A 12,994-nucleotide genomic window follows, 5' to 3' on the forward strand; every position below is an offset into this window, starting at 1 on the left:
AAACGCTCATCCAGACATTACTGGTTCTTGTGTAGCCAGTCTTTGCTAGGTTTTAAATTAAAAGACAAACAAGCCACAATTTAAATAGTGTAATTAGCTGTACAGTCTTTTGTAAGCCCCACAAAAACAACACGGAGTACACAGAGGATCAGGGGTTAGGTTATCTCGGGAAGTGCATTGTTTCATTGCTTCGCTGTGTGTTATTTTTCAAACTTTTTTTAGTAGTTGGCTTTTCTTCTACTTGGGTTTAATTCATAAACATCCCATTAGTGTAATTTAGCATGAAAATGAAGGACTAGTTTGTAAGAGGAAATGTGTATTCTGAGTTACAGGGTGCTTTTGAATTCATGGTTTTGTAATACAGACTGGTTTTATATTAAACTTTCAAATGAATTAGTCAATTCTCTGAGCGCTTACATATTTGAAATTCGTTTGGAAGGAAAAATTATAGCTTCTAAGACAAGAATTTCAAAGGTACCTATTATTTATCAAACAGTAATTTTTCCAGCATAAGCACCAACTTTCCTAAATAATTTTTAATCATATGATTTGTGTCTTTAATAGATATTTGATGACTTGTAGTCTTTAATGTGCTTGGGGTAAAACATCCATTTTTTGAAGTGCCAAAACACACAGATGAAGGATTATGATGCTTCTTTTGGAAAATCAGCAGTTTAAAAGAAAAAGACAAATAACTCGCTGAAAATTAGTGTATAGTCATCTTCTCCCCCGACCATCACAAGTATTTTTTCTCCTTTATTAAAACACCTTTACTTAACAGAAGATGTAGCCGTAGACCTGCTGCTGTATGATGGCTGAGACCAGGAGCTTTGATTCCTGAGCTCTGCCATTTGCACATGGGGAGGTGTTGGCTATGACCTCGCTTTCCCAATACCTTTGTGCCTACAGAAAAGGCAGCTGAACCACATGCTCAGCTCAAAGTGGCTGCAGTTCACTGCTCGGTGTTTTACCAACTAGTTAGAGCAGCATGTAGGAGTGCTCTCAGGTCAGGAGGGAGACACCTGCTACCCCATGCAATGTCATTTGGTGGCTCTTCTCCAAGAAAATTCTGATAGTCCATCAGGTCCAGAAAAGGCCTTGAAACTGATTGTGATCAACATTTTTTACAAAAAAAAAAAAAAGAAAAGCAAGCACCTCGAGGAATTAGATCCTGTGTAATTAGGTCCATGTAGGCTTTTCTCTACCAGGAAAAGAACGGTAAGTTAAATGGATGCAGGGAGATCATCTTCATCATGAATTATTATTCTTAATAATAAACTTTTTAAAAGGCAAATTCACTGCTTTAACTCATTTTGCTTCAAAAATCTAAAACACATGCATGAGCTTAGATGTCACATACAGTGTTAGCCAGATACAGTAGCAGAGGCAGAGAATTAAGTCTCTGAATTTCCCAATTCAGTGATTTTAATGAAGAACCATAATCTCTTATCTTCACCTGTTCCTTTCCCTCCCTCCCTAAATTGGAAGAGAACTCTGTTAGAAATTATATGGGTTTTGGTGTGGTTTTTTGCCAGCACTGTATGTCCATCTGGATTGACCAAGAAAATGCATTTTCACATTCAGTCCAGAGTAGGGAGGTTTCCTCTTTCTGGTCTGCAGTTCACTCTTTCTGCTCTTGTTTTTCCAGGATTCAGGACAAGTCATTCCTCTCATCGTGGAAAGCTGTATCAGATTTATCAATTTATATGGTAAGCTCTGAAACATACTATGTCATTTCATTATTGCCCTGACTTTTTTGTGTATCTTTTGCATAATGCATTTACGACCACAGCTTTGTTTTTAAAATAGAGATGAAAAATGTTTTAGAACTGGATTTCTCACCACTGTCTCCCATCTTTGCTGCAGGTCTTCAGCATCAGGGAATTTTTAGAGTGTCTGGTTCCCAGGTGGAAGTCAATGATATTAAAAATTCATTTGAGAGAGGTAATTGCATTTTCATTTATTCAAGCACCTTAATATCTGACACTTAGAAATCTTTTAAATTCTAATTACTTTCTTGGCTGTTTAAGCAGTTTGTATGCACTTTGTGTACTGCATCTAAAACTTTGCACCGTCATATGCTTGAAGATGAAGTGTAATGATGACATGTACATGTTTTTCCCTTGTTATGTCCTAGGGGCTTGAATTTGGTTTTCATTTTACTTAGACAAGGCATATGACTCTTGAATCAACTGTAAACTTTAGTCTTTTGTTAAGGATAAACTGCAAATAATAGTTTTTCTATATTTTATTTTAAAGATCCTCAGAAAGGAAAGATTATGGGTTTTAATGAGATTCAAGAGACTACTTAATGAAATTTGAGAACCCTGTTACTTGATCTTCTGGAATCTGAGTGCTCAACTTTCTGGTCCCTCTGCCAAAGTGGCATCCTGATCAATGAGAATATGGGCTGTGAAAGGGTCGTTCCATTTTCAACCACTGTTTTCATTCCTGAAGGAAACTTCAGCCCCAGAGGAGGAATTATGGGAAAGATACCAGGAAGGGAAAACAGCTTTTTAAACATGAGTGGCTTGCAACACTCAGCCTAGGATTGCTCTGCTAGGGGAGCCAGGATCCAGAAATCCCCTGCTTGTGTTAAAACAATACTAGTTACAATTTTTTTTAAATCTTACGTTCTCTTTTCTTGGGTCTTAGAAGCTGTTTTTTTAATTTCTAGAAAAACCTTTTCAGATCATCTCCTAATGAGAAAACCCTTGGAGCAATAAGTCTTGTTACTAAAAGCATGAAAAAAAAAATGCACAGTATTTTTCTCCCCAGGATTAGTTGTATATCTTGTTAAACTTGATCTCATCTTTGACAAGATACGTGAAGCAGCTGTTTTTACATGCTCCTCACATTCTCCTATTCTCCAGCTTTTAAATCTGCCTTATTGTTAACTGCTTCTCCTAGGTAGTATTATTCTGGAAGATACATACATTTTAAAGTGTTTCAAAATAAAGATTAAGTCTTTAAAATTACACGTAGTTCAGTCATGGCTGAGGTTTCAATTAGGGTTTCAGTTCCTATACAGTTTTCACAAAATGGTTGCACATATTTCTGAATGTTTTAATTTTTCAGAATGAAGACAGATTTTCTATTCAAAGAGTTATCTAACTCAATTTGCTTTATATAAGCTCCCAAAGAATAGTCTGAGAAACCCTATTCAATTAAGAACGTTTGGCTTTTTTATTTTACTAACTGTAAATCACAACATGTCCATAAATACCTAGTTGGAAATTCAGGACCTAAGAGATCACTAGGTTATGTAGTTTAAAGGCAGCTTTATTTAGGCTGCCAGTTTTAGTTTAATCATAGCCTGGGATTTCTAAATCAGTGTTTATTATCTTACTTGAATGCTTGCATTGCCACCTCCCACTCGCTAAAAACAAAAAACCCCAAAAATGTCACTCTCTTATAAAAATGTTGCATGCAAGAATGCTCCTGCGTGTGTGTTTCATTCAATTTATTTACTTTTTAGGTGAAAATCCTTTGGCAGATGACCAAAGTAACCATGACATTAACTCAGTTGCTGGAGTACTGAAGCTCTATTTCCGAGGGCTGGAAAATCCTGTCTTTCCTAAGGAAAGATTTAATGATCTTATTTCTTGTATCAGTAAGTAGAAATCTCTGTTTCTTTCTCAATAGAATTTTACTTTTGTATATACAGTAGCGGCCTGAAAAAAGAGCTAACTTCACAGATTTTTCTGAGACAATTTGTTTGCCATCTGTAACAGTCTGGGTCAGTTGTTAGTCATACTTGCAGCTGTGGTTGTTCCCTTTTCCAGTGGGATTAATGTACAGTACAATTCTTTGTTTAATAGGGCAGGAAGAATATCTTCTGGTATACAAGAGATAGTTAAATTTAAATGCATTATTATTTTCCTCTGTGCACCGGGGCAGACAGAGGGGGATGAAGTCATGACTGTGCAAACAGAGTAGGTTACTTTCCACAAAGGTTTTCATGCCCCGCAGCTTGGAGTCAGCACTGGTGAATAACTAACTGCTCGACATCATGTGGTTCTGGACTTTTGTTGTGCTCAGCTTAAAACCCCCGATCCAACCAGCAGGAAAACCCTTCAGTGCAGGAACAGAGGGGAGCAGCTGAGTGTTGTCTGCAGAAGAGCCCGGTCTGCCTTCCAACACACAAGTTGTAATGGGATGCCTTGGAGCAGCATTGCATGAGTCTGTGCACTGCTGGTGTTCGTAGCCAGACACAGAGAGGTTGTAGTAATTTAGGAAGTTCTCAGTGGATGAGTGAATTGCTCTGGCATGCACAAAACATCTTCCAGTTCACAGATCCCTGCAGATGTTGAGGAGGGGTGAGGCCAAGCCAACCATCAGTAGGCTTACTGTTCTCTGTGGGTCCATTAGAAGTGGTCAGACGTGCTGGCTTTGTGGAAGAATTTCCTCCTTTCAACCTTTCCTTTATAACTTGCCTGCTTCAGCCGAATGGAGAAAGAGGCAGTTTCACAGGTAACGAGGGCCAGTCCTTTGGGATAATAATTAGGGCAGGCTCTCTGCAAACTGTGTTGTTTTGGCAAAGGGGTCTCAGCCCAGCAGGCAGGACCGCAGATCGATGTGTGCACAGTGTCCTGGGCTGGCCATCAGATGGGCTTTTCTGCTGCCTGCTGGGGGAACCCAACGTGTGTGGTTTCCTTCCCACATAAGGAGGATTGCAGTAATTCAGCCTGGAGGTTACAAATACATGGATAGCTGTGACCAGGTCTATGTGCAATATTTTGTGGTTTGGGGTTTTTTTGTGGGGTTTTCTGCAGCTGTTGTTATTTACAGACTCGGTGGTACTGAGGAGTCCTGAAGGACCTCAAAACTACTGTTTAACAGTCTGATCCTTGATGCTGAGGGGGACATTGTCTCTTTAGGAAGCACTTTTTTGGTTCTGCCTGAGTTCAGCTTTAGCTAACTGCAGTGCCACAGCCCAGAAAATGTCTGCGACTCATAGAAATTGAAATCTGAAAAGGGATTGTTTTGACTGAGTGATTTTCTGTGTGACAAGGATGATGGAACTTTACCTAATAATCCTGCACTGATTTCCATAACTTCTGGATGAATTAAAGCATGTCTGCTGGAAAAAATTATTGATTTAATGGATTCAGTTGACAGAAAACCTACCACATTCTTGGATAAGCTGTTCAAATGATTAATCATTTTCATCGTTAAACATTTGTACCAGATTTCCTTTTCAAAATTTCTGCTGTCAGATTCTGCCCATTGGATCTCTTTATGACTTTATTATTTTGACTAAGCATTAAGAAAAATAGAAATGGTGAGTTTTCTATGTGGAGATGGTGTTGCACACTGCTGTGTTGAAGAGCTTTAAATAGAGTTGTAAAATACCAAGAGTGAGTATTTGGCTTACAGAGATTATACAAGTGAGTGCTTATGAAATGCAAAAATATTTGCCCAAAACAACCTTTTAAATGTGTTCCAAGAAGAGGAACCTGGATGATTTCAAAGAGTTTCCATTCACCATTGAAGCTTTTGAAGACAGGATGGGGTATTTGGAAAGAGGGGTAGAAGTTCAGTGGACTGAGTATGTGTACGTGGCATCTGCACAGGTGGGAGAGATTCAGCAACATCTCAGAGCATTGCTATGTGAGAGGGATCCAGTTCAGTTATCCCAAAATGGTCTTTTGTTGTTAAGAACTTCAAGAAAAATGGCAATGAATACTAGATCCCTAGCGTTAGGCCTTGGTTTCCTTAGAGGATGTCCAACTATTGCATGTTCAAGGTAGGCAGCAGATTATTTTCTTGCAAAAGAGCTGACATTTTACATTAAATAATAGTATTGTCCAGAAGAGCTGAAATCAGTAACAACCAATAGCCTGGAACAAAGTCAGTGCTTTTCCGAGCCACATTTTTAAATGGGACAGTTATTGGGAAAGATGTGTTGCCATCTGATCCTGGTTTAGACTGGCTTTTCTCTGAGGCTGTTGTAAGTCTGGATTATCATCTCTACAACAGCTTGTCAAAACGAGGTGTAATGACTGAGTAGTTCTGCTAGGCTTGACTTCTGCTATTGCTGTTACAGAAGAAAGCAGAGGATTTTCTTCCTGATAATGTGTTGTAAGAGTCCCAGATCTGTTTCTGGCAGGTTTTGGAGGAAGCTGGGGCGGATTGATTTTGTTGTTTGGTTTGGTTTCCACAAGGTTATTTTTCGGGGCACTCTGAAATGGCATGTCAATGCCTTCCTTCAGCAGAGGGAGGAGAGGTAAGTTTGGAACGTGGCAGGACAAAAGGGCTTTTCTCTTTGAGCTCATTGGGGTGGGTTTAGTTTGTGTTGTTGCAGTGGGGGTTTTGAATGTGGTGTGAGCAGAGAAAGAAACTTTCTTGTGCCTTGGACCCACAGCCAGCCCCGGAACCGCATGCTGGGAACAGTGTGTCTGCATCTTCTGATTATCTGAGAAGCCTGAGGTGGAGTGTTTTTACAGCTGTGCACCTAGTCTATGCGCTTCATTAAGTGGCCCACTACTTCCAGGGAGTAAGATGTTGGGTTTTTTTTAAAAAACAACAAGCATTTCAGAATGTACTACCTGTCACGTTTTAGTTTAAATAGCACCTATGTGGTACAATCAAAACCTGTTTGTCTTAAAGACCCTTTCCCTTGCTACTTTTTAACCCTAACACTTTGTATATCTTGCAAAAAGGAAGATACTCTAGGCAAGATTTTTCTCCCACTTCAGACTTTGAACCTGGCATAGTTGCATTAGTTTCTTTTTCTGTGCTCATGTGGCCTCACATATTGTGTTGGTCTTCATGTTAATGGGAGCAGGGCCAGACTCCCTTTCCTCTGTGAGAACACACATTACTGTAACTTCTTTAGATCACCATTGATAGGTAAAGTCCAGAAAGCTTTCACATTTTTAATTAAGAGGGTTTAAATACTCTTAATTCATATTGCATTCACTACCTGATAACAGTGAGGAAAGAAATAAGCGTTAAGTTGTTTTCAAATTGTTTTTTCAAGATAAATGTCAGTGTGGTTTTTTTAATCGTTGGCTGAAATTGTTACAAAAGGGTGGAGGGAGAAAGCAAATTCATAAAGTTAATGTTCACATAAAACTGTAGAAGGGCAGAATGTCACACATTTTATATGGAAATGTAATGTTGCCAGTGAAAAACCCCTTGAAACCGAAGTACTTAGTTATGGATGTCAAGCATAATTGAGGCTACAGCTGCAAAATGAACCTTTCCTCAGTACAGCCACTGAGGAATTCCTTTGCATTTATGCATATATTTCCAAATGAAATAGAGCATTGTGATTTAATGCTTTCCCTTTTGCAAATACAGTGGAACAGTGCAAAATGACTGTGACTTTTAGGGCAATTTGTATTAATTAGAATCATGAGAACAATGTTACTCTGTTTGGGCTTATGAACTGGTGTAGATAAAATTTGGGCCAAATTATGACTTCTCCAGAGCAAGCATAAAAGGTAGGACAGAACGCAAAGAATACATCTGATTATGGGCCATAATTCTGCGTTCTCAGCAAAAGGAGTGGCTACTACTGGCCCTAGCAGCGCTTGGCAATCCAGAGGCTAAAATAAGGTGGGTGGGAAGGGAGGAGAGTTGCACTGTACTTCTTTTCTGCCCCTTTGTAGAAACAAGTTGGGCCAGACACAAGTGAAATATTTGTAACAGGAGTTACTTGAAGGCAGAGGGTACTGAAGCTGTGCTGAGGGCTGGCCATAATTCACCTTCACTGCTGGGGAACTGCAGCTCCTCTCCTGGTGTGAGTTCTTATACATGCGAATCACTTCTACATACATAGCTGTGCAACACAGCAGCAGACGCATCTCAGCTACCCAGACAGCTTAGCTTCTGCTCAGGTCATTATAATTCTTCTTGGTTCCATCTCTGTCACCTTAAATTTGATATACTAAGGTGCCAGGATGGGTGCAAACTCACATCTTTTTTCCTTCTGATTTTCATCATTTCAATCCCTTGCTGCCAGCAGTGTCCATTTATCTAAGGGCATAAATGTTATGGAAGGAAATTATTTTATTGCTTTTCCAGACTATTGCCCATTACCTAAAATGTAAAAAACTATATTCTGAATTGTCAACTCCTCCTGAAAAAGTTTCAAGAGAATGATGTTTCCTTCCCTAAGCGGCAGTGGAGACCGTTGTGTTTGTTCTCCAGTAATGCGTTCTTAAATAGATCTGAAAGAGCTGTAAGTGGCATTGCTGAGTTAATATATACGTATCTTTGAGTTGGATTGGACCCATCTACCAAAGTGGGAAAAGGCACAAATTGTTAACTTCAGCACTACTACACATTCATGTAATTTACTTGTCAGCTGCAAATTGACCATAAAAATTACATCTGCAAGTGTAACTCAGTCCCATGTAAAGTTTGGTGGGTGTGTAAAATACGCGTTTGGCATTCACTCTGTTACTAGTAGGCGCCGCTCGAAGTGGAGGTAGTGAGTGACCCCCACACAGAGATACCACATTGGATTTTATCCTTCAAAACAGCGGTCCTAAAGGAGAGAGATAGGTTACATTACCATTGTTTGCTTGCTTATTCCTCCTTTGTGCTACCCTCGCCTGTGAAACATGCTTAGCTTGCACAGCGCTGGCTGTTAGTGTAGCACCATTCATTGCTGACACCAGGTTTCTCCTTCCACACATTCTGATCAATAATATCTTCACTTTGCAAAATCGTTGCCTTTCTTCTGTTACTTCTGAGATTAGCCCATGGAGGCTGCCTGTTAACAGAGGGTGGTAGAACAGACACAATCCAGAACTCATGTTTCTGAGCTCTGACTTGCTCCCAGGCTGAATCTTCTCCTCGTTGGATGACCGTGTCTCACCAGCAGTGGAGGAGAAGCCATGTATAGAACCATGACCAGGAACAGTACAGTGCTTTTGTAGCATTTTTAACTAAATCAGAGTGATAAAGGCATGTAGCTCTCCAGTTGGCCCAAAATATTTTGGAACCACCAGCAATTGCTCTCTTGCAAAAGTCTTTTGTTCTCCATCACCAAAGCGCTGCATTTATATATTTGAATATTTATTGCCTTTTACATGCTCCACTACTTCAGGATTATTGCTTAATTAAACTTCGATTTACATTTTCTTAATGTTATTTAGGATGAATGTATCCCTGTCTTCATTTATAATTTAGTTTTGTTTTATTTGTTATTTGGGGGCTTGTGTTAGTAATTGTGTTTTCTCCCCTCTCAGGTTTCCTTTAGTCTTCTGAGGCAGATTGTTCACTTTTGATCTGTTTCACTTTAGAGTCTACCTTTGCAAAAACCTCATCGTGAGTCATCAGGTGGTTAAAATGTGTTATTTCTCATGGAAGAGAAAAGTGGACATTCATTGATTCTGTGTGTCTCTGCCATAAGCAAAGGTGACAACGCCTCTCCAGAACAGGTTCCAGTGTTCTTGGAGGCTGAAGATCACACCTTTTAAAGCTTGAGTAGCTAGGATTTATGCCTATCTCATGCTATTTAGAGAAATGGTCCTTAGCCCGTAGCTGACAAAGAGGCAGCTAGCTGATAAGTAATTCTTTCATTTATGCAATGACATTAGTCTCAGCTGGATTCATTCATCCAGTTCAAGGACAAGGAGTGTTTGCAGAGGAAGTCCATGGGACATTAATAAATAAATCTTTTCCAAGAGCAATGGAAGATTGCACCTCAACACATTTTCTTGTGGAGGTTGTGATCTGCCTCTTTGGAGGATTTTATGAACAGGTTGGACAGATGTCTCTCAGAGGTGATTAAGGTGAAGTCAAAGGGTGAGACTGTAGACTTAAATGATCTCTGAAGAGTCCTGCAAGCTCTCCGTTTTTCATTTTTGTACTAGTTGGTGGAGGCTCCTTAGATCCCAAACATCTCAGATGCTGAAATGCCTAGATAATTTTATGGATAAACAGCAAACCAAGCTCCTTATCTTATTAGGGTGTTTTGCTCCATTATTGTCTGATAAAAATACATTAATAGTTCTGGGCACAGGTGCCTGGTTCTTCCACAGAGTGCTGTAGTCATGAAGCCCCAGAAACCGGCCTCTTCCCCTTCTCTTGTTTCACCCCACAAATGTCTCCTGTGCTCTGGGCTGCACTGTAGCTCCACTTTGACGGGAGCACAGTGTTCCCACACCAAACACCTCATCTGGCTGGCAGGAAACCCTCCTGCTTGTGGCTTTGACCCCCGTGGCTGAGACAGGTCTGGAAGGCAGGTACGTCACACCAGAGCTCCAAAAGTTTTGCTCTGCTCTGAGAACTAGGAACTAGAAAATAAACCATTTCTATTTGTGATATTTACCTGATGGTAGTCTTGATGTGTGGCTGATATTCATGTGTCCTTCACACAGATCTCCCTTCCCTCCCTCACTCCACAGTGAGAAAAAACTCATTAGTTCTCAGTCTGCTTGGCCTTGCCAGAGGCTTGTCCTGTTGCTTGTGTTTGGGAATGTGAGTCTCATCGTATCATTAGAGTAATGAACCAGTTTTCAAATCCCCTGATTTCTATTTCTGCTTGGTAGCTAATTGCATCATTAGGACAAGTCATGTAATATCAGTACTTCAGTTTTCTTAGCTGAGAAATGGGTAATACCTCACCCGTTGCTGAGGTAGGGCTAATTACAGTTCTTGAAAATCAGAGTAATGAAAAGAGGGCCTCCAACAGAAGTGCTGTGAGAGAGGAGACACAACCAGCTTTCTGCACTGTTGGGATTGCCAGTGGTTTCTCGCAGCAACCAGCTTGTAGCCTGGATGGCCGTTCTGCCCCGAGGCTCTCTTCAGCAAATCCAGTGGAGGCAAAGCAATGCTTTCTCTTCCCTCTGCATGGGAAGCAGCAGAGCTGCAAATTCTTTCTGCCTGGATGCAGAAAGATCGCTCTGTATTCATTCCTTCTTTCCTACGTACCCAAACACTCACGCACTGCGTACACACAAGCAACTATGAAATTTGGCTCCTCATTTAAAACCAGCATGCAAATACATAACATTATTACCTTCCTCCTTTAAACCAAATCAGTGCTGAGAAAGAAAAACAAGCCTTTTGAAATAATGTGGAAAGCACATGAATTTACCACTTGGCAGTAGTTTGGATTTTCAATAAAGGGGCTTTTATGGAAACTGGGACTCTGTTACCAGGAAGGTACTGGAAATACACACACCTCATTCCAGCATGTATAGCTTGTAACTGCTTCAGTATAGAGGTGACCTGCTAGTACTTGGTACTGATCATGCTCCTAGTAGGGCAGCTGGGATAGCTCAACACATGGCCGTACAGCCAAACTCTCTGTACTTACTCTGCCATGTCCGTGCTGCCTACTGGGACCAGTTCCCGGCTCATGCATCCTGTGAACCATGTCTAGGGACTGCTTGGAAGCCCTGTAGTTGGCACAGACCACAAGCACATTGGAGAGTGTGATAACTACTGTGTGGTAGCTGCCTGCCGGTGTTCAAGACTGTGCCCCATCCTGGTTTAGCTCACTAGTTTAGACAGAGCTATTGCATCCGGAAAGGCAGCACACTGCTGGAAGGAGCCGCTGGACCCACGTGGGAGCCCAGCCAGAGCATTTCTCAGGTCTGACTGGAGTTCAGCGATGACTGAACCTGGTCCAGGGCCGGTCTCCAGAACTGGCTGGAAGAGGCAGGTCTGCAGCACAAGGCATTAGCCAGGAAAGGCTTTAATGCAGAAGGCAGGTCCTGGTGCTGCGTCACACCTTCCCTCCAGCTTCCTACATCCAGCGCACAGGCTGGAAAGGCTGGAGGGGAGCTGTGCCGCAGCACCGCACAGCAGTGCTGCTGAGGCAGGAGTGTTGAAAGGCATAACCAAAGCACCTTTGGACCTTCCTTCCTCCCTCAGCCCCACTCCGTAGAAAATCCACCTGCGCACATGCACACAGGCTCAAAACCACCCAGAGCTACAACTCTGTGTACAGAGGCTCAGAGGCAGGCTTGTCAGGGGGAGGGTCGGCTGAGCTGGAGACTCACAAGGCGCCGCTAGCTGTAACAGCAGCTGCTTTTGTTGGAAGATCGGGAACTGAAGATACAGTCAGGCTCCTTCCACTTAGTTTTAGAGAGTTGCTTAAGTTTAGTAGGTGGAGAAAGGCCTTGCACTAAAACTGGTGTCTGTGAGCTGTGCAGAACAGCAGCGTGGCACTACAGTGCAGAAGTGAGAGTACGTAGCATTGGCATCTCCAAGATGTGGTATGCACTGGAAAAGGAGAGGAGAATTGTGGTTGCTCTGCAAATCCTCGCTGTGCGAGCAGCTCCCAGGCTTAGCATGTCCCTGCCATGGACTCCAGTTCTTAACTAGTAACTAGAAATACTTGTTCTTGACTCAGGCAGTCCAGGTTTAACAGAAACATAAAAATAAATTTCAAGTCCCATACTCCACTAGAGAAAGTGTAATGGCTTGAACTGATTTTCAGCAAGAGTTTGGGTTCGGTGTGACTCATTAGGTTATAAATTATACAACTTGTCAGCAGTCCTTTTCCCCACCAGCTCTGCAGCAGTCAGTGCCATCTCACCAGGGACACTGTTCCAACCTTCAGCCGCTCTGCTAGGGAATAGGATTTTACCTCCCACGGGAGTTTCACTTTGCTGCTCCCGCAGTAAATACCACAATCCAAATGGGCTTCCATCATGCAAGCAGTGGTGGGCTGTTCTTCTGCAGAAACTCCCAAGGAGCCGAGCTTCACCCCATCCCAAAATCTTCTATTCCCCAGTACACTAGTGGTGCTGAGCCAGTGGGATCTCCCGTAAATGCAGGTGTGGGAACAGGGTTTCCCCCCTTAGTTTACTACACTGGCATTTTCTAATGAAGTACAGCACTTGTGTGGTAAACAAGTCTCACTGCCAACATGCTCTGCTTATGCTTAGTCCTTGGTACCAAAATACTAATTCCTAGATACCAGGTGTTCTTCCAAGAAACGTAAGTCAACACACATTTTGCGTCTACAAATAAATGCTGATTGATAGAAATAGCTGTACCAAAGAGCACAAATAAACACCAG

At 41.6% G+C, this 12,994-nt stretch overlaps 1 protein-coding gene across 2 annotated transcripts in view; it reads left to right on the top strand.

The window, feature by feature from the left end:
- The window catches only part of SRGAP1 (SLIT-ROBO Rho GTPase activating protein 1), a 147,447-nt gene that overhangs the window by 118,162 nt on the left and 16,291 nt on the right, over nucleotides 1-12,994 (top strand). For both annotated transcript variants that reach the window (XM_075704812.1, XM_075704822.1), the window contains exons 13-15: nucleotides 1,649-1,709; nucleotides 1,867-1,944; nucleotides 3,479-3,613. In XM_075704812.1, coding sequence (XP_075560927.1) covers nucleotides 1,649-1,709; nucleotides 1,867-1,944; nucleotides 3,479-3,613 — 274 coding nt within the window. The remainder of the gene's footprint in view (nucleotides 1-1,648; nucleotides 1,710-1,866; nucleotides 1,945-3,478; nucleotides 3,614-12,994) is intronic.

The sequence above is a fragment of the Pelecanus crispus genome, chromosome 1 (genome assembly GCF_030463565.1).
Source record: "Pelecanus crispus isolate bPelCri1 chromosome 1, bPelCri1.pri, whole genome shotgun sequence".
Taxonomy (NCBI): domain Eukaryota; kingdom Metazoa; phylum Chordata; class Aves; order Pelecaniformes; family Pelecanidae; genus Pelecanus; species Pelecanus crispus.